The 22,173-nt window shown below is 39.2% G+C and overlaps 2 protein-coding genes across 4 annotated transcripts in view; one reads left to right on the top strand and one right to left on the bottom strand.

Moving 5' to 3' along the window:
• The window catches only part of ORC3 (origin recognition complex subunit 3), a 63,189-nt gene extending 51,902 nt beyond the window's left edge, over nucleotides 1-11,287 (bottom strand). The window contains 3 exon segments of the mRNA XM_070733187.1: nucleotides 3,505-3,602; nucleotides 4,387-4,438; nucleotides 11,065-11,287. Coding sequence (XP_070589288.1) covers nucleotides 3,505-3,602; nucleotides 4,387-4,438; nucleotides 11,065-11,088 — 174 coding nt within the window. The 5' untranslated portion in view covers nucleotides 11,089-11,287.
• Nucleotides 10,927-22,173, top strand: part of RARS2 (arginyl-tRNA synthetase 2, mitochondrial) — a 32,987-nt gene continuing 21,740 nt past the window's right edge. Inside the window, exons 1-6 of one of the 3 annotated variants that reach the window (XM_070733188.1) lie at nucleotides 10,927-11,432; nucleotides 14,414-14,487; nucleotides 16,771-16,876; nucleotides 17,889-17,972; nucleotides 19,237-19,334; nucleotides 20,784-20,839. In XM_070733188.1, coding sequence (XP_070589289.1) covers nucleotides 11,394-11,432; nucleotides 14,414-14,487; nucleotides 16,771-16,876; nucleotides 17,889-17,972; nucleotides 19,237-19,334; nucleotides 20,784-20,839 — 457 coding nt within the window. In that variant the 5' untranslated portion in view covers nucleotides 10,927-11,393. The remainder of the gene's footprint in view (nucleotides 11,433-14,413; nucleotides 14,488-16,770; nucleotides 16,877-17,888; nucleotides 17,973-19,236; nucleotides 19,335-20,783; nucleotides 20,840-22,173) is intronic. The other 2 variants (XM_070733189.1, XM_070733190.1) reach the window with 2 other exon arrangements.

Raw genomic sequence — 22,173 nt, 5'->3', positions numbered from 1 at the left:
AATAGCAGTGATAAGAAGTCAAGCTTTAATTAGGGCATCTAGCAAAACCATGGAAATATTTCATTTTATTTACAGCATTTTCTGCCTGCCATAAGCTAGAGGCAGAATAAAACATATACCAAGAAGTTGAAACAAATTGGAATGGAAATTCAATTATGGTAAGATGGCATTATATCACCAAGCAATTATCCACAAGACAATCTCAAACTTCTGCGTATGGTGAGTCATTATAAACAGGAATAACAACCAAAATATTGTAATTTTATACTAACTTTCTAACTAACTTCTCATAGACACAAGTACAAAATAGTAAAAATATATATTTAAGGGAATCTTAGAAGTTTCTGAAGGTGAAACAGACAATGCACTTCCTCTGATCATCTGTGTTCATTCATTACCATGATCAGTTACCTACATATGTTAGTCATTATTAGCTTTAGAAATTGCACTGACCATTTAGGGAACTGATTAATATTGGGTTATTTAATTTCAATAGTCCATTAAATTCCTGATTTCAATAAAGAAAATTTGGAGGTAAATACTGAAATGTATTTAAAGTATATAGGTTTCCTTAGCAACTAATTTTATTGCTTTTGTAGAACATCAGAAGAAAGGAAGAAAACTTTTAATCTACTTAGTTTTACTCCACTTCAGTGATTCCAAGATAGTAGAAGAGTTAAGGCTTTGGGAAAAATGTCAACATTTTTTTAATAGTAAACCGAATACTCTATTTATGTTTTGGCAGAATATTTAAACATTGTATGATGTAATTTCATAATTCTTCTGCTACTCATAGCACTTTTAATAAACCTGTTTTTAATGCAGGTTTTTGCTAGATAGACAAAGAACCCACAATTCCAGTTAAATTAAATACTATTACTCTGCAAAATAACTTATGAAATGCTACGACTATTTTTCCATACTGACAAAATCTACTAACTGATTATTTAATCTCTGTATATTTATCTTATATTTATGTAGAAATTTCTTCATAGGCATATATGCATTTATGCATAGTGTTTATGCAGAAACACTTCATGCAGAAGTAACACCACAGTAAGAAATTATATTTATTGATGCAGCTAGATTTACCCTCAAATTATTTATGCCACATGTAACTGTTCCCAGATTAATATTATTTCCCTCTGCATAAATACACTGACTACAGCAAGAAGGTTCACCCTCCATTAGGAGAAGACATTTGTCTAAGAAACGTTATTCTAACTAGCTGCATTACTGCATAACCTTGTTCTTAAGAATTCATTCCTTTCAATCCACATTTAAAACCCTCAGGCTTCACAAGTGATAAAGGGGAGAGAGCAAGAGTAATCCCTTTTTATAATTCTTGCTTTCTCCTGCAGCCCTAATTATCCTTCTCACATTGTTCAGTCAAGAGGTTGAAAAAGCCTTCAGAACTGGAAGGATGTACTGGGGGATGCCAAAGGAATAGGGAACTAAAGCAGCGTATCACCCATCCCTCATTTTCTAGCGGAAAAGCACCCTGGTTATTTTCATTCAAAGTTTTGGGATGCAACCTGTAATTGTAGAAAAATATCCATGTGTTTATAGCAGCATGCCTTATTGAGAGAGAAGACTCACTCAGTTCATATAAATACAGAACTCAGGTGTGAGTAAATGATAAGCGTTGTCTTCCTTTGTAAGTATCACCATGCTGATAGCAAACAGCCAGTTGCCAGTACATGTAACAGAACTATTTACAGAGAGAAGCCTTTCCATGTACAAGCAAAATTTCAGTGTGATCTCAAATTCACAGCTGTTGGTAAATACTTCTCTCCTGTAAACTTTCACACTGCAGTCACGATCACCAGCTTTTTCATTTATAGTAGGGATCTTCAACTTGGCAACTTTAACCCTGCTGTTCTGTTCGGGTCGTATGCGACCCGAAGCCAAGTTTGAGTCCCTGTAAAAAAATTTCCCTGCATATCTGAAACTTGAAATTTCATGACTTTTCATCATTTCAGGGGTTCTCTCTATGAGAATTTTTTTTGGGGGGTGGGGGGCTTAGTTTTTGCTGGGCAAAAAAAGTTACAAATCTTCTGTTCCTGTGTCACCCTGACCCGGACCGAAAACTCTTCATTTGCAGTGCTTATGTTTGGTCTTTTTGAAAGCTTTTTTCACTTGGAAAGTAGTCTGAACATTTCTGCACACAATGATATGAAAATTGAAATGAAAAAAGTAAATCTTATTGGTTTATTTTGCGGATATAATGCATGCCCCCCCCCATTTTTGTGAATTTTTTTTCAATTTATGGATAGTTTTGCTTGCAAAATGCATTCTATTTTACTAAAGTTGGTGTGGAATTGGTAGCTTGAACGTTTCTGAATATAAGAAAAATATAAATGAACTGAAAAAAATGGTTCTTATTGGTTTATTTTTGCCACAAAAGGGCCACCCCCCGGCCTTGCTATGTGCCATTATTGTCACTGTTTATACATATTTGTCTAGAAATATTTGGAATATCCTTTTGAAAATCAACCACATTGTAGCCAGAGAAGTAATTTTATGAAACAAATCCATTTTACTAAAAAAAAGTATGTAAGTTTGAAATTAACAGCATAATTTTTATATAAATTGAAATAATTGAACACGGGGGGAGGCATACATTTATGTGCAAAATAAACCAATATGCATCAATTTTTCCAGTTCAATTTTCATATCATTATGTTCAGAAATGTTCAAGCTACCAATCCCACACAAACTTTAGTAAAATAGAATGTATTTTGCTAGCAAAACTATCCATAAAGTGAAGACTATTTAAAAAAAACGGGGGGCGTGCATTTCATCAACAAAATAAACCAATATGCATCAATTTTTCCAGTTCAATTTTCATATCATTATGTTCAGAAATGTTCAAGCTACCAATCCCATACCAACTTTAGTAAAATAGAATGTATTTTGCAGGCATAATTATCAATAAACCTAAAGAAAATTCACAAAAACGGGGGGGGGGGAGGCATATTTATGTGCAAAATAAACCAATAAGGATTAATTTCTTCAGTTCAATTTTCATATCATTGTGTGCAGAAATGTTCAGACTACTTTCCAAGTGAAAAAAGTATTCAAATTGACCAAAGATAAGCACTGCAAATGAAGAGTTTTCAGTCCGGGTCAGGGTGACCCGGGAACAGAAGATTTGTTACTTTTCTTAAACAGAACAGCAGGGTTAAGCCTGGGGGATGTCAACTCCTCAAAATTCTGGGAGTCGAAGTCCACCAGGCTTAAAGTTGCCAAGGTTGGAGACCCCTGATTTATAGCACCTGACAAAGGAAAAAGGATGCTCCCTGCTGCTTGCGTGTTGAACTCTACAATTGCTTGTGTTGCCTCTATAAAGCTGTCACTCTTCTCAAAAAAAACCACCCCAGAAATGTTATTCTTCTGTTCAGCACTTTAAAATAACTGATATTATTTGTTTATCTGGAAGACTCTCTAGAGACTTCTTGAACAGACATGAAATCCATTTTCAACATTAAAAGCAATACTCACCTCTGTTTCAGATTTAATTTGTTTCCATAACAACAGACAAGTATCAAGTCGTAACTCACTATTATCCAAGTCATTGTTTCCCTTATTGAAATAGTCAACTGGAAAAACAAAACAGAAAAAGATGGCATTCTTTCTCAGTATTCGTAAATGAAGAGTTTGTCTCAAAGAAACCTTGAAAATTTTAAGAGTGCACTAAAAAAATATTGGGATTTATTTCTTCCTATTTGAGAGCTGAGATGAAAAGCTCAAGATGAAATAAAACAGTTGTTTGAAAGGTAACATATATGTAGCCTCATTTGTATTTATATGTTTCAACTCCTACCATCAAAACGTTGCTATAACACCAAGACAACTAGACACAAGAACAGTTTTTTCCCAATGCGATCACTCTGCTAAACATAATTCCCTCAACACTGTAAAACTATTTTCTAAGTCTGCACCACTATTACTATTTTTTTCTCATCATTCCTATCACCCATCTCCTCCCACTTATGACTGAATAACTGTAACTTGTTGTTTGTATCCTTAAGATTTTTATTAATATTGATTGTTTCCTGATTGTTTATTTGATCCCTATGGCAACCATTAAGTGTTGTACCTCATGATTCTTGACAAATGTATATATTTTTAATATACACTGAGAGCATATGCACCAAAGACAAATTTCCTGTGTGTCCAATCACACTTGGCCAATAAAAAGAATTCAATTCAAACTATTCTTTGAGGGGGGGGTCTTCTAAGCATAATCACTAATTTGTGTTTCATTGCCATGTTTTAAAATGGTAATATTTTTCTCAAGGTAGTCATGTAACTTTCATTTTACCACATATGTATAAGCAGTCATGTAATTTTCATTTTTCTGCAGGAAATTTGCACACTAACCTGCTGAAGATCTTTTCCTCTTCTTAGAATTTGGCTTGAATACAAAGCAGCCCTAAAGAGTGAGAGAGAGAGAAATATTGATTCCGTTAAACATTTTGTCCTAACTCTACATTGACAGAAATGACCTATAATAAGGCAGGCAATTATTTCCTTCGTTACCATTTGCTCCTCCATATGTCACCTTTTTTCAAGTGGAAAAACTAGAAACACTATCTTTTATTTATATAAAGTTATTTTTAACACTGCAATTTTCAGTAAACTAGGTAGACATGAATGAGCTACTCCAGTGGTGAAATTCAAAAGTTTTCCCTGTCGGTTCTGTGGGCATGGATTTGTGGGGGTCATATGACTGGATGAGTAGTTCAAAAATGCTTTAAAAAGTTTTGTTAAAAGTTCCAACGATCAGCTGCGACAATCAGCTGTGCCCACGATGGTCAAAACCTTTTTAAAAAATCTTTTAAAGCATTTTTTACTACCTATTCACCAGAATCAATAGTAAAAATTCTTTAATTTTTTTAAAAGGTTCCAACTATCGCACCTTTAAAACCTTTTAAAGGCTTTTTTTTACTACCACTTCAGACAAATTGGTAGCATTTTTTATTACCACCAGCCCAAAAAGGTAGCATTTCACCATGAGCTACTTCAAATAGTACATAAGAAATCATATGTGTTTGTCTGCCTAAAGTTAAAAACAATTATGTGAATTCCATGTGGACTTTCCTAGGGCTGGCATCAAAGAAAGATAATTACGTTTTATTGTACATATATTCCCTAATGTCTCAACAAAGAAAATCAGAGGTTTATTTTAAGATCAACGAAGGATTTATTAAGTGGATTAACAAATATGATACATTAACTTTTACAAAGTAAAAAGAGTATCTGCAATTGCTACTGTTTCATAAAGGACTTTTTAGAATGTTTTTTTTAATGGCAGGAAATATACTTTTCAAAATCCAGTATTTTACTTCAAAATATGAATTTCAAAATAAATATTTTCTATCATGACAAAAATTAAAATGTAGCATACATAAAATTATATATTTTAAACAAGTTACAATGTTCAGAGTTTCAAAATTTTCAAAAATGTGTACCGCCAAACAAAATACCCTATTTTTCAGAGTATAAGATGCACCGGAGTATAAAACGCACCTAGATTTTTGAGGTGGAAAACAAGGAAAAAAGTATTCTGAACCAAATGGTGTAGTAATATATTATTTAATAAAATACCAGTGTAGCAGAATACATTTTACAAACATGTATATTTTTTACAACCATGTACACTTTTTACAAACTTCAAACTTTACAGCTTTAAAACTTGTGGGCTTCAACTCCCAGAATTCCTCCTCCAGTCATGTCAGCTCAGGAATGGGAGTTGAAGTCCACAAGTCTTAAACTTGCCAAGTTTGAAGACACTTACACCCCTAATCCTCAAGGGGGTTTGAAACTTGACAGCTTTAAGACTAGTGGACTTCAACTCCCAGAATGCCTCCTCCAGTCATACTAGAGGTGGTAATTAGAAGGCAAAAACAGCCCAATTTTTGTGAATAACTGGACATTTTTCACCCATTTTTTGCAAAAATTGGGTGGGCAAAGGGTCTAGGGAGCCTGCAGACAGCTCTTTATGAAAAATGAGGCATTTTTAGTCTGTTTTTTCACAAAAATGAAGAGCCTTTCCCCACTTCATTTTTGCAAAAAACAGGTGAAAAACAGCTCATTTTTTGCAAAAACAGGTCCATTTTTGCCATTCCCCAGCATCCAAGAGCTCTCTGCAGGCAGGGGGTTAGGGCTTCGGGACAACAAAAATGGCTGCATTTGGTGTATAGGACGCACCAACATTTCCACCCTCTTTTAGGGGCGGGGGCGTCTTATACTCTGAAAAATATGGTAAGAGTTTGCTCTTATTTACTACCTTTTTGTTACTTTTTATGTAATTTTATGTAAAATTATATAAGATTTTAGGTAAAAAAAACTTTAAATATGACAGATCATTTGATAAATATTGTATTTATTCTCATATATATTTATTTATATTGATTGATTTATATTCATTTATTCATAAGAAACCACTGATATAGATTCACCTTCAGGGAAAGTGTGAAGAGAACACTGTTTTAAAAGCTACCCATAATATGAAAATATTGCATATATCAAACAACAAAATATGTAATAGCCAAAAAGTGAACTTTTCTTAATAATGCTGAATTTTTAGTATTTATGAAGAGTATCTATTCACAGCAGGTTCATGATGAGTCATACTAATAAATGAAGGTTTTGCTGGTTCAGGCCAAAAGCTTATCTGGAATTGTACTTCATAACTGTACAAACCCCAAATTATACAGCAAATTGGAATAAACCAATACAGCCATTTACCTAAACTGAAAAAACAGATACAGCTCACCCTTGTTATTAAACAAAAATTTACTCCTGTTGCACTGAAGCACCACTGTGCTGAGACTTGTAATAGTGCAACGATCTTATTAAAAAGTGGGAGGAATATATGATATTCAACTTGTACAATTTATGATGATGGCGGGGAGAAGGATTTCAAAATCAATTTGATCAGTCTTCAGTCTGGAGCTAACCTTCAAATCCTAAGGTTGTTGTCATCCTAATCAGCCATCCTTGTGATCGGATCACATTCCTAATATTTTGGATTAGTGATAGGATCATGGACATAGATTGGGCAACAAAGGATCAAATTATAATTGTGGAGAAGAATTAAGAGGTTTTTGGCAAACTACCACTGAAATAGTTTGAGCGATCAACTAAAACAGTCTTATGGCAAATTATACAGATAGTCCTCAAATGATAATGGCAATTAGGATTGGGATTTCCATTGCTAATTCATGAAGTCATTAAGTGGGGACCTAATGTAACTATGACATGGGAAAAAGTGGGAGACGAAGGCAAATAAGCTGGTGGGTGAGAGCTACAGGTGGAGGAAGTGTTGCAAGTGGGCACTTGGGAGCAAGGCTGCATGCTAGAAAAAAACAGGAGCCAGAACCCATGCCTATGGTGTAGGGCCAAGATGCCTGGCAGCAACTCCTAGCAGCTATTGCATATTTCCTCTGTGACAAGACAGCTGGAGGAGGAAGCATCAGCAGGGTCAACACAACATCCATTCCTTAGGGCTTGAGACCAGATGGTGCTGTTAAGTTCTGTAGAGAGGAGGTATCGGACCCGAATATCTCCGGGACCGCCTTCTGCCGCACGAATCCCAGCGACCGATTACGTCCCACAGAGTTGGCCTTCTCCGGGTCCCATCGACTAAACAATGTCGTCTGGCAGGTCCCAGGGGAAGAGCCTTCTCTGTGGTGGCCCCGACTCTCTGGAACCAGCTCCCTCCGGAGATTAGAACTGCCCCCACCCTCCTTGCCTTTTGTAAACTCCTTAAAACCCACCTCTACCATCAGGCATGGGGGAATTGAGGCACACGCCCCCCCCCCAGGCCTATATAATTTATGTATGGTATGTTTGTGTGTATGTCTGTTTTAATAATGGGGTTTTTAAAAGTTTTTAAAATTCATTAGATTTGTTATGAATTGTTTCATTGTATGCTGTGAGCCGCCCCAAGTCTACGGAGAGGGGCGGCATACAAATCAAATCAAATCAAATCAATAAACAAACAAACAAACAAACAAATAAATTAATTAATTAATAAGGTATGCAAAGCAAAAGTCAGCTGGTGGCATGGGGGGGACAGTTAATCATAAATGTAGGCCGACTTACAATTTTGATCTTATGAGTGTAAAGGTGCTGCGATGACCAGAACTTTGAGGATTGGTCTTATGTCCATTTTTTTCAGTGCCATTGTAACTTTTAAAAATCACTGAATGGGCTGCTGCGGGGAAGGAAAAAAACTCAAAAAACACGCCCACATAGGCATCCCTGTGTGAGATTTTGCTACCTGCACAAGTGCGGGAAGCAAGATTGCTCTTGATCCTGCAGTCATGTTCCAGAACTGCGGAGCTGCGCACAATTAGCCGTTCCAGCAGTAGCCCATCTCTGGATGTAACCTGTATTGGGTTCAGACCAAAGGCTATAGATTGCTCTTGGGAAAACACTGGAAGATCTCTAGAAAAGATGCCAGGAAATAGTCAAGATAACATGTGGGAGAGGAATATAATCCCTTCTTTCCTCTTTATGCAACTAATCAGCCAATTCCCATGTTTAATAAGTGGGGATAGCATTAGATCCACTAATCTTTGCTCCCAACTGGTGACTCAGATTGTCAGATTGCCAGCAATTCAACCCAATCGGTTATTTGCTCAACAAACAAAAATAACAAATATAACAGGAAAAAAAGCACTGCTTTTTTCCGCTTCTACTATTTCTTCTGGATCTTGAAAGCTTTCTCAGAATATAAGAACAATGATCAGTTGCAATCTAATGTTTAGTTTGGAAATATTCCCAGCTTCCCAGAAAAAGAACAATGGAAAAGCATAAAAAATTTGCAGGAAGGGGAAGGCCATAATTTTTGACAAGCAGTGTCCTTGTGGATGTTTTTGCAATTGTTATGACTTCTGTAGCACTTGCTACAGAATTTGTGAGTTTTCAAAGAACACACGTTCCCCAAATCTCAGTCAAACCATCAGCCGCAAACCTTTGAGGATTTTTGCTCAAGAGATACTGTGTAGTCAACAGTTTAGGAGGAAAGCACTAAGTTTATTTCTACAGATACAGTACTTGGCAAAAATAAAAGGCAAACTGGTGATTTTACGGAGATGCCTGTGCAGCTTTCTTAGCAGAAATACAGGTAATCCTCAACTTAGGACCACAGTTGAGCCCAAATTTATGTTGGTGAGAAATTTGTTAAGTGAATTTGACCCCATTTTATAACTTTTCTTGCCACACTTGTTAAGTGAATCACTGTTCTTAAATTAGTAACATAATTGTTAAGTGAATTTGGTTTCCCCATTGACTTTGCATGTCAGAAGGTTGCAAAAGGGGATCATGTGATCTTGGGGCACTGCAACCCTTATAAATATGAACCAGTTGCCAAGCATTCGAATATAAGCTATGTAACCATGGGGGTGCCGCCATGGTCATAAGTGTGAAAAATGGTCACGTCAATTTTTTCCACTGCCAAACTATTAACTAAGGCTGCATTACTATTACTATTAGTCTTCTCATTGTTCCTATCACCCATTTCCTCCCACTTATCACTGTATGACTTGTTGCTTGTAGCCTTACAATTTATATTAATATTTATGGTTTCCTAATTGCTTTATTTGTACCGTATGACAATCATTAAGTGTTGTACCTCATGATTTGTGACAAATGTATATTTTCTTTTATGTACACTGAGGGCATATGCACCAAAGACAAATTCCTTGTGTGTCAAATCACAGTAGGCCAATAAAGAATTTATTTATTTATTATTAGAGTTGGAAGGGACCTTGTAAGTCTTCCTCCAACAGTTCCATTCCATTCCCATTCCAGGAACTGTTGTAAGTCAAGGACTAACTGTAGTTAAATGGTTTGCCTTTTTCTGGGGTGTTTTCCCCACTACCTGTTGTAGCCTACCAACACATATCCCATCAAAATATACTGCTCAAAAAAATAAAGGGAACACTCAAATAACACATCCTAGATCTGAATGAATAAAATATTCTCATTGAATACTTTGTTCTGTACAAAGTTGAATATGCACAACAGCATGTGAAATTGACAATGTTGCTTCCTAAGTGGACAGTTTGATTTCACAGAAGTTTGACTTACTTATATTGTGTCGTTTAAGTGTTCCCCTTATTTCTTTGAGTAGGGTATTAACCTGGTCTCAATTGACTTAACTTAGCCATAGTCATCCAGGAAAGAAAAGTGCATGTTTTTTGGCATGAACATCCCCTTTCCTCCCCTACCCCCCCCCCTCAAAAGGGTTTGTCTGTCACTCCATTAATGAGGGGAAACTTCCATCTTGGGGAAAAGATGCCCCTTTCTACTATTCTACCTCCTAAACATGGAACAGGAATAAGAGGACAGGATTGTGAACAAGGCAACCTGAGGGACTTTACCTGGCGAACAGGATAATATATTTATTAAGGAGGCACTAGGGTCTAGATTTAAGAAATTAAAGATATGTTATTAAGCACATGAAAGAACATTAGCGGTAAATTTAACTAGAATTGGTTTATCTAGATGACAAAATTAGAAAAGGAGGCAGCAAGAGATAAGCAATATATACCGAAAGATAAGATAGAATAGAATGGATATGTGATTTTTTAAAATTAAAACTGTACTTAAGAAGATATATGTTCAAGCTGTATTGAAGGTATATGTTGTAAACATGTTTTTACTATGAAGAAAAAAAATTAAAAAAACTTTTTTGAGGGGAAAAAAGGATATATATTTATTAATTACTACATTCCACAACTGCACTTTCCCCTCTTCCCTCAGGCTTCTCACTTTGCTTTTCTCCACTTAGTTCCTTCGACAAAAAAAACCTGGAAAAGAGATGCTGTCCGTACACAACACAACAACACACCACACGCAAAGTGGGAAAGCCGCGAAGCTTATAGCTTCAGCGACTCCTATGCGCATGCCCGAAGAGGGACGGACATTATCAAACGGCCACCAGGATCGCGAACTGAAAACTCCCTCGCGGACCCGAAAGCGAGGCGTCCGTTCCATTTTTCGAGGGAGGGGACTGAATCCACTCCCTTTCTCTTTCCCACTCACCTTGGAAACTGAGCACGTGCTCATAACGAAGGCTGAAGCCGCCTCCGGCGCCAAGGTAGACCCGCCAACATTCGTGGACGGACTTCCGGCGGGGAGCCCCTCTATCCCCCCCGTCCCTACTTCCGGGGTCAGTTTCTTTCCCGCCCTGCGAGCGGTACGGGGTCTAGTACCGTAGTCCGGCTCGTGCTCGTATTCTCTGTCTGAGGCGAGTTCTACGCCCGCCCCCGTTACCAGAAAGGGGAGTCAGGCTGGAGTGGCTCCTCCCACCAAGAGGGCTGTTCCATGACGGAGGAGTGGGAAAACGAAGAGCGCCCCTCTAAACAAGAACTATGGCGAGGTGTCGTTTCCGGAAGTGCATTGCCGCTCAGGTATTGATCGTCCTTTTTCATAGAATCATAGGGCTGGAAGGGACCTCGGAGGTCTTCTAGTCCAACCCCTTGGCCAGGACAGGAAAGCTTATTCTATTACAGATAAATGACTGTCTGGTCTTTTCTTGAAGACCTCTAGACATGGATCACTTACAATTCCAGAAGGCAAATTGCTTCATGGATTATGAAAGACAAATTTTTATTACAGGTATTTTCTTTAATAAAAAGCGATTAAATTAGTGGATCAAAGAAATGCTGTGAATATAATTTATTTGGATTTCAGTAAATCAAATGCATTGTCCTTTGGCGTGCCAGAAATGCTGAAATATCTGTCTATTTTTTTTTGAAAGATATTTTTGAAAATATTTTTCAAAACCTGTAATGCAGGGTGAAAAAAATCATGAATTTAGTAGCCCCCTTTCCAATGGTATTTTTTAAAGTGAGTTATCAGCATCTGGAGCTTGCTTCATCAGATGCTAAAATGGAGAGGTGGATTGAGAGAGGAAGGGAAGGCAGGTTGATTATGCAGGTGTAAGTTACTTATGAGAGAAATCACACAGGTTTATGAATTTATAATATATGAAAAAAATTCTCTTTTCTGATTCCTTTTTAAATACCCTGAAACCTTTCCACATTTAACAATCTATGCTATTAAGATCTGCTTTTCCAAAAAAAGGTCACTTTGGAAGTCTGCCTTATAAAATGTCTTGGGAGGTTGAAATGCTCCAATATAGCTTTGCCCTAAGTACTGATACCAAATTTGTGTCTGTTGATTTTTGTGCACTGGACGATGAACACATCAACACACATCTCTGTAGGTCTGTGGTGATGATGTTGGTATAGGGCAGTGATAACAAACCTTTTTTGGTTCGCATGCCAAAAGGGGCGTGGGTGTGCTAGCATACGTGCACAAGCTCCCACCCCTCCGTGCATGTGCAACACCCACCCACCCCGCTGTCCCCCCGCACAGAGGTCTTTCTGAAGCCTGGTAGGTGAAAAAAATGCCCAAACAGGCAAAGTGGAAGTTCAGGAAAACTAACTTCCGGTTTGTCATTGTGCTGCCTTTTGCACGCTGGAGGGTTCAGAGAAGCTTCCTGAAGCTCTGGAGTGCAAAAAACAGCAAACAGGCAAATTGGATGTTCAGAAAATAATCTTCCGATTTGCCCATTGTGCTGTTGTTTGCACTCCAGAACTTTAGGAAGCTTTCCTGAACTCTCCAGTGTGCAAAAAACAGCACAAAGGCAAACTGGAAGTGCGTTTTTCCAAACTTCCGGTTTCTCCATTGGGCGATTTTTTTTTGCCCCCAAGGATTTAGGGAAGCTTCCCTGAAGCATCGGGAGGGCGAAATGGCCTTTTCCAAGGCTAAAAATCAGCTGACCAGCCCACGCATGCGCTGAAACATGGCAAAGTCTTGTGTGCCCTCCGATATGGCTCCGCATGCCACCTGTGGCATGCATGCCATAAGTTTGCCATCATGGGTACAGGGGCAAAGTAGGCACCTAGTGTTGTTGCTTCCTATATTGTAATCATTGCCCTGTTGTTTCTTGTTGCGTATGAAAAACTGCTTCAAGTTGGGTAGTTGTCTCTATGCAGCTATGGCGCTGCTACCCAAAAGGGAGCAATGGATATTCCATCACTTATCTTACAGCAGCTGGACTTACCTATTCACTTGCTTGAATTTGAAGCACTTGTATCTTCTAGATTCAAACCTGTAGGTCTTTATCTGAATGTTGATCTTGCATGGTTCCAGAAAGGAAATGTGTACTGAAGCTGTCCATTTTAATCTGAATGCTGATTTTCAATAGAAAGGACAACTCCAGTTCCCCAAAGGATGATATATGACAATGGTCCCCAACGTTTCCAACTTTGCAAACCGGCGGGAGAAGGGAGAGGGAATGGTTGTGGGAAACTGATGGGCACAAACATGCATGAACAACTCCATACGCACAAGCAGCAGACACAGATGCTGCTTGGAAAAATGGAGTTTTACACCCACCCGCCCGCCTGCCTGCCTGCTCCTTGTGCAAATGGAGCTGCAGTCACCCACTGCTGCCATGGCCTGATTTCAGATAGGCCACAGGCTGGTAGTGGGCTGCAGTCCAGGTGTTCGGGACCCCTGATGGATGGTATTCATTCTTCTAATAAATATTAGAAGTACAGTGTTCCCTCACTTTTCGCAGGGGATGCGTTCCGAGACCGCCCACGAAAGTCGAATTTCTGCAAAGTAGAGATGCGGAAATAAAGTACACTACTTTTGGCTATGAACAGTATCACAAGCCTTCCCTTAACACTTTAAACCCCTAAATTACAAATTCCCATTCCCTTAGCAACCATTTAGATTATTACTCACCATGTTTATTTATTAAAGTTTATTAAAAAAATATGTATTAAAGGCGGACGAAAGTTTGGCGATGACATATGACGTCATCGGGCAGGAAAAACCGTGATATAGGGAAAAAACTGCGAAGTATTTTTTAATTAAGATTTTTTGAAAAACCGTGGTATAGACTTCGTGAAATTTGAACCCGTGAAAATCGAGGGAAAACTGTACTATAGGAAACAAGGATGAATCTACATCTGTGCACTGCAAGAATGTAACCTCTGTTTTGGTGGTGAAATGCTACCAATTCGGCCCGGTTCTGGTGTACTGGTAGCAGGGATTGTCTGTGGTTCAGAGAACAGGTAGCGGGGGCAGGGTGAGGCTCAGGCCACCTGCCCAGATGTCGCCATTTTCTTTTTTTAACCCTATGCGCAAAGCCTTCAGCGTTGGCGCAGAGGGTGAAAAAACGTGTGTGACGGTGGCACATGTGCAAAATGCGTGCTTCTGAACTGGTAGGGAAGGTAAGTAGATTTCATCGCTGCTCTGTATGTGTTTATACGTGATAAATTTTAATGTAATTAAATAGAGGATAGAATGGTGACAAGGATGTTACTGACTGTTTATTCTTCCACATTAAATTTGGCAATTTTATTTCAAATAGCTTTCACAGGTTTTGAAGATCCCACCAGAAAGCCTGGTAAAATCAATCTCGGCTGTTCCAGTATCAAAAAATAGGTAGGATATTTATACTTTAGAATTTAATTGTAGTATTTTTTTGTGTAGGTCAAAGGCCACGTGGTTGGGCACACTCGGTATGGCCAGAAGCCACACATGGGTGCTTGGTTCACATTATGCAAGCATGAGCTTTTTGCTCAGGCTTTGCAGTACAGATAGGCCTGGATTTTTAGGTGTGGGAAAAGTTCAAGGAAAGTTCATGTTCTCAACAGACAGAGTTGTATGAGATCATCAAAAGGAAATGAGCGTACTAGCTGGTACCATTAAAAAAAATTCCTGTGCTTAGTTGTCAAGGCTTTCTCAAAGCTTTCCTGCAAACTAGTATCATTATACCTGCAGCGTTATCTATGATATGTTGGCATGTTTATGAATTACAGCATAAATAATAATAATAATAATAATAATAATAATAATTATTATTATTATTATTATTATTATTATGTATTAGATTTGTATGCCGCCCCTCTCCGCAGACTCGAGGCGGCTCACAACAGTGATAAAAACAATACATTGTGACAAATCTAATAATTAAAACCTAAAATAACAGTTTTATACTAAAAAGTCTAAAAAGGAAAAGACCCCAATATATAAAAACATACACACAGTCATATCATACACAAAACTACATAGGCAAAGGGAGATGTCTCAGTTCCTCCATGCCTGACGGCAGAGGTGGGTTTTAAAGAGTTTACGAAAGGCAAGGAGGGTGGGGGCAATCCTAATCTCTGGGGGGAGCTGATTCCCGAGGGTCGGAGCCGCCACAGAGAAGGCTCTTCCCCGGTCCCGCCAGACGACATTGTTTAGTCGACGGGACCCGGAGAAGACCAACTCTGTGGGACCTAACCGGCTGCTGGGATTCGTGCGGCAGAAGGCGGTCTCGCAGATAACCTGGTCCGGTGCCATGAAGGGCTTTATAGGTCATAACCAACACTTTGAATTGTGACCGGAAACTGATCGGCAACCAATGCAGACTGCAGAGTGTTGGAGTTACTTCGGGAAGCCCATGATTGCTCTCGCAGCTGCATTCTGCATGATCTGAAGTTTCCGAACACTCTTCAAAGGTAGCCACATGTAGAGAGCATGTAGAACTGTGCATGTGTATTAGCTGGATTAGGTCATAGGGAACAGAGAATTATGAAAGGGAGCTGTGTGAAATAAATTAAGTTGGTTCTTTTGATTCTTTTGGCTTCTTGGCTCTTTCCACTAATTAAGTAAGGCCTTTTTCACTCCTGCAATGATCTTTGTCTATCTTTGAATTCTTTCCAACACAGCATTTAATTTCTTGAGATTCTTTTGTCATATGTACAAAATAGCAAATAAAACTAGGGATAAAGTCCTGACTTAGTGTTTTAACTCGATCAGTCTCTGTTTCTAATTTGTATTATTTCTAGCATCACTTAAGACACAGGCCAGTGACCTTCAGATATTAGTGAACTGTAATTCTCAGTATCCCTTGCATTGTTCTCCAGGGCTACTGTAAGTTGTAGCTTAGCAACATCTGAGAGACTAAAAGTTCCTAACATCATAATAATAATAATAATAATTATTATTATTATTATTATTATTATTATTTATTGGATTTGTATGCCGCCCCTCTCCGCAGACTCGGGGCGGCTAACAACAATAATAAACACAACATGTACAATCCAATAATTAAAAACAACTAAAAACCCCTATTATAAAACCAAACATACACACAAACATACCATGCATAACTTGTAATGGCCTAGGGGGAAGAGCTATTTCAACTCCCCCATGCCTGGCGGTATAAATGAGTCTTGAGTAGTTTACGAAAGACAGGGAGGGTGGGGGCAGTTCTAATCTCCGGGGGGAGTTGGTTCCAGAGGGCCGGGGCCGCCACACAGAAGGCTCTTCCCCTGGGGCCCGCCAAACAACATTGTTTAGTCAACGGGACCCGGAGAAGGCCAACTCTGTGGGACCTTATCGGTTGCTGGGATTCGTGCGGTAGCAGGCGGTTCCGGAGGTAATCTGGTCCAATGCCATGGTGGTTAACATTAGGCATTATTGGGCAAACAGATCTTTAAGTGCTATTTTATGGCTTTTAGCATTTGAAGAATAGGAACTACAAGGTCTAGCTTGTATATTGTTAAAAAGGCATATTAGTTTCACAGACTATTTGCTGTTTCAGAAACATTTGGAAATGAACTTACTCCAGCTATGTTAGTTTCCAGCTATGTTAACTCTAAATCTTAGAAATCCTGAGCTCTCTCTCAGGAAAAGAGTATAAACATTTACATTCCCCTCCCTCCTTTTTTTTTAAAGGCAAACTGCTGATTTCCAGTTTTCTATGAATTCTGTATTAGATGCAAATTCTACAAATATCACAATTTCAGATATCAATCTTCAGGCAGAAGAGCTGGCAAATAAGGTATGTAGTAATAAGCATTAATTAGAAGCATCAATAAAAAATGCTTATCAAATGAGTTGTACTGCATAAAGATTATGAAAAATGGTGTCCTACAGATTATGAAGACTTGGGGAGGGTCAGTTCTTTGCCCTGCTGTTTTTACCAGTGAAAAGGGGGGTGGGGGTGGGGAGACATTCTTGCCTTCCAACAATTGCAATCTATAGTCTTTCAAAAATTACTTGAAATACAGTTAAATACAGTACTCCCTCGATTTTCGCGGGTCCGAACTTCGCGAAAAGTCTATACCACGGTTTTTCAAAAAATATTATTAAAAAAACACTCTGTGGTTTTTTTGCACACCAAGAGTTTTCTGGGGCTGCCCGATGTACAATACTGTGCGTTTTAACTTTCCTACTCCCTCCCCTCCACCTCAGCTCTCCTGCTTCTTTAAATAAAAGCTCCGTTTCCGCCCCAGCCTTCCGATCCCACCCCTTTAATTCTTGGAGCGTTGGTACACTCCAATTGAAACCGAGCCAAACTGCTGCCCGCCGCAGCAAGCGCAGCAAAGCCCCCTGCTTGCCACCCCGTTGCCCCTGTGGGTTCTGGGGGTAAGTAAAACCAAGAATGAAGGAGAGAGGGGGAGGAAGGAAGGAAAGAAAGGGAGCATATCTACTTCACGGAAATTTGACTTTCGCGGGCGATCTTGGAACGCATCCCCTGCGAAAATTGAGGGAACACTGTACTCTTTGCATGGATGACCCAGCTAGTTGTTATAATTCTTGAAAAACAACATTGTGTACATGTTCTTGCTACTTTTGTCAGAAAGACACAGTGGCATTTGGGTGCAAGCTCTGCCATTTTGGAATGTGCTTGCTATGTGTGAAAATGAAAAATAGCAGACCACCCATTGCAATGCTGCTCTACTTCCTTACCCTCCTTGCTTGAAAATGTGAAGCTATGTAACACAGTGTGCAGGATAATTCCACTTATTTGTGACATACTCTTCTGTCTATTTCCTTTACTTTTATTTTAGCTAAAATGTGACGCAGTCGTGAACCAAATCAGCCCAGGTAAAGAAACAGTAGATTTCACAATAAATCGAGACTTATTAGCAAAGGTAAGAGCTAATGTCTTATGAACTGTAGAATAGAAGAAAACATGCTAAATTTGAAGCTAGTGTTTTCTATAATAGATACAGTACAGACCCATGATGGTGAACCTATGGCACATGTGCCATTGGTGGCTTGCTCGAGTCCTCTCTGCGGGCACGAGAGCCGTCCCCCAGCTCAGCTCCACCTCACATGAACGCACCTCCCGCTAGCCAGCTGGTTTTTGGCTCTTTCCTGCTTGAAGGAAACACATAGAAACATAGAAGACTGACGGCAGAAAAAGACCTCCTGGTCCATCTAGTCTGCCCTTATACTATTTCCTGTATTTTTATCTTAGGATGGATCTATGTTTATCCCAGGCATGTTTAAATTCAGTTACTGTGGATTCACCAACCACGTCTGCTGGAAGCACATGCGCAGGGGGGCTACCTTTCTCGTCACTTTCTGCCGCCCGAGATTCCCTTCCCCCAGTGCCATTTGGAGATGGGAGGCTTTTCCCCCTCCAAGCACCATTTGTGGATGGGAGCTTTCCCCTCCCCTTCCAGCATTATTTTGGGATGTGAGGCAGCAGTGGTTGAATACGCAGTGGGGTTGTGCGTGTACGTACAGGGAGCAGGGCGCACAAGAGGGGCATTGCATTATAGGTTTAGGCACATGCACACGTGCGACTGCACATACATGCTTTCAGCACCCAAGGGGGAAAAGGCTAGTTTTCACTGATATGGAGTATATAGTTCCTATCCCATAGTTTTAACTTAAATGGTTTTTCCAATGATGTAATCTTAAAAATATAAAATAATAAAATACAGTTTAGAAATAAACACATCAAACAAAAGGGAGTAGCAATCATCTAAAAGCAGGATGTTTTTTAAAAAGTGAATCAATTTTGCATAAATATTAATGTTGTTTATGATATTAACACATAATAATTGGCATAAATAATATTAATCATAATATTGTTAGCTTGTTTTAAAATATAATTATATGAATACCATGTGTAGTGAATTGAGCAAGGGCAGATTGAAAAATGAGTGTTCTCAGTTCAGAAAAGTAATCAAACATAAAAAGAGGAATTAGCGTTGGCTGCTTACTATCTGTGCACTTGAAAAGCATTTGCAGATGTCTGCTTAGATGATGTGAAGTCTTTGAGGGTTTTTGCGGAATGAGAGATTTGTGATCTTGCAAATCGCCATGAAAGGCATTACCTTGGTCTTAAAATGATCTCAGAATTCATTACTCCCATTGTAGCTATGTGTATTTTTGCTTCCTAAGACAGTGTTACAGCAGGTATTTGAAGATGGCTCTGAATATGGAATAAAGAGCGAACTTTTCTCAGGCTTGCCAAAAAGAAAGGTTCTGATTGATTTTAGGTAAGTATACAGGCTTGTTTATTTTGGAAAATAACTAAAATACAGTACCATGCAGGTTTTGTCATTATTAGTTATGAAGTTGTGTCTGATGCATTGTGTCCCCATGGACAACGTTCCTCCAGGCCTTCCTGTTCTCTACCATCCTCTGGAGGACATTTAAATTCACGCCTACTGCTTCAGTGACTTCATCCAGCCACCTCATTCTCTGTCGTCCCCTTCTTTTTTTGCTTCAATCATTCCCAGCATTAGGCTCTTCTCCAGTGAGTCCTTCCTTCTCATTAGATGCCCAAAGTATTTGAGTTTTATCTTCAGAATCTGGTCTTCTAAAGAGCAGTCTTTGCAGATAGGTTATGTAAGTAACCTGTCTGAAAATCAGCATTGATTCATTGGCCTAAGATTGGTATGGTTCATTTCTTTCTAGTAAAGCATGCAGTTTGGTTTAGGGAGTACAGTGGTGCCTCTACCTAAGAACACCTCTACTTACAAACTTTTCTAGATAAGAACCAGGTGTTCAAGATTTTTTTGCCTTTTCTCAAGAACCATTTTCCACTTACAAACCTGAGCCTGCAAAACTGTAACCGGAAAAGGCAGGAAGAAACCTCCATGGGGCCTCTCTAGGAATCTCTTGGGAGGAAACAGGGCCTCCACCCTCCCTGTGGTTTCCCCAATCGCACACATTATTTGCTTTTACATTGATTGCTATGGGAGTCTCTGGAGAGGGGCGGCATACAAACCTAATAAATAAATAAATAGAATTTAAAAAGTGCTTCTTACAAACTTTTCTACTTAAGAACCTGGTCACCGAATGAATTACGTTCGTAAGTAGAGGTACCAATGTATTGAAATCAATCTTTTTACATCTGAACATATGATATATTCGGGTTCATTTTCCCTTGGATTATGTAGGCTTCCATTTCAGCTATGACACAATTTTGTTATTTCATATTGCAATAAAATATAGGAAAGAACGGGAATACAGATACAAAGTGGAATGTGTTGTTCTGCTTTGAAAGATCTGTGGTTTAGCATGTAGTATATGTTTCTAAAGGATGTCCTTCAGTATTGATTTTGTTCCTAAGTTTACTAGCAGTGGAATTGCCCAAGGTTCTATTTACTCTGCCATGCTATATTGTTTACATTGGTTAGCAGGGAATTCGTGTTTTCCTGTATATGCTTCACAGTATGAGCTAAATAGAGAATATCTTTGTTCTGCCTTAGCCATGAAAGCCAATAGGCTGACCATAGCTAGTTTCTTTCTCGCAACCCAACCTACTTTTCTATAATTATATGTTGGATATAATTATCATCTTGAGTTATTTGTAAAAATAATTAAGAGGGGGTTATAAATAAATAACAAGTGTTGAGGTAAAGTTCTGGTTTGACATCTCTGTTCCTTTTTTGGAAGATAAGGAATAGAACCTAAATGATGAATGTTCACATTTCTTGCAGTTCACCCAACATTGCTAAGAAATTTCACGTTGGTCACCTGCGTTCTACATTAATAGGTAAGATCTAAATGTAACACAATTTGGGGCTATAAATGAATAAACCTTATGAATATAATGATATAGTTTAAGTGACGGTATTTGTAACTAGCCTGTGAACAGTAGGTGCTGATGTTTAATCTTTGTTAGGCTACATCAGGGGTCCCCAAACTTTTTACACAGGGGGCCAGTTTACTGTCCCTCAGACTGTTGGAGGGCCAGACTATAAAAAAACCCCTATGAACAAATCCCTATGCACACTGCACATCTTATTTAAAGTAAAAAACAAAATGGGAACAAATACAATATTTAAAATAAGAAGTAATTAAGTAATAAAGTAATTTATACATTTTTATTAACAAGTAAATTTAAACTTAAATCAAGAAACTCCCTCCATTTCTCCTTCCTTCCTTCCCTCCCTCCTTCCTCTCCACCTCTCTTCCCTCTATTTTCTTCCTTCTCTCTCATTTGTTTCATTTTCCCCTCCCTCGTTTTCTCTCCATAACTTTCTCATTTTTCTCTTTCTCTTTTTCTCTCTCTCTCACTCTTTCCATCTCTCCCCCTTTCTCTCTTCCTCTCTATCTCTCCCTCTTTCTTTCTCTCTCTGTCCCTCTCTCTTTCTCTCTCTCTCTTTCACTCACTCTTTCTCTCTCCCTCTTTGTATCTCTCCCTCTTCCTTTCTCTCTCCCTCTTTCACCCTCTCTCTCTTGCTTTCTTTCTCTCTCTCTCACTCTATTTCTATCTCTCCCTCTCTCTTTCTCTCCCTCCCTCTCTCCCTGCCTCTCCCTCTTTCTCTCTATTGCTTTCTTTCTCTCTCACTCTATTTCTATCTCTCCCTCTCTCTCCCTCCCTCCCTCTCCCTCTTTCTTTCTCTCTCACTCTATTTCTATCTCTCCCTCTTTCTCTCTCCCTCTCTATCTCTCCCTCTTTCTCCCTCTTGCTTTCTTTCTCTTTCAATCTATCTATCTTGCTTTCTTTCTTTCTCTCCCCTCCTTTTTCTCTCTCTCTCTCATACACCACACTGGCAACAGAGAGCGAAAGAGAGAGCGGAGGGTGGCTTGCCGGTCCACGGCCCCCTGGATGAGCAGCTCTGCATGGTCCCAGTACTGGACTTCGCCATCGCCTCCACCCGCCTCTCCAGCTAACCCCCTGAATTCGCCCGAACGGAGGCGGCGGCGGTTTCAAAGGACCAATACATGGTCCTTCTTGGTGCTGCATTGCTGCAGCCTCCAAGCTCCGCTGCTGTCCTCGGGCACTGTTACTTCTAAGCTGCGCTGAGAGAGAGAGAGCGGAGAGTACCGGACTTCGCCGTCGCCTCCGCCCCCGTCCGGCTTTCCAGCTAAGAGGCACAGTCA

Source organism: Erythrolamprus reginae, chromosome 1 (assembly GCF_031021105.1).
Source record: "Erythrolamprus reginae isolate rEryReg1 chromosome 1, rEryReg1.hap1, whole genome shotgun sequence".
NCBI lineage: Eukaryota > Metazoa > Chordata > Lepidosauria > Squamata > Dipsadidae > Erythrolamprus > Erythrolamprus reginae.
The sequence above is the reverse complement of the archived record's forward strand: the minus strand, read 5'-3'. Positions and strand labels throughout refer to the sequence as shown.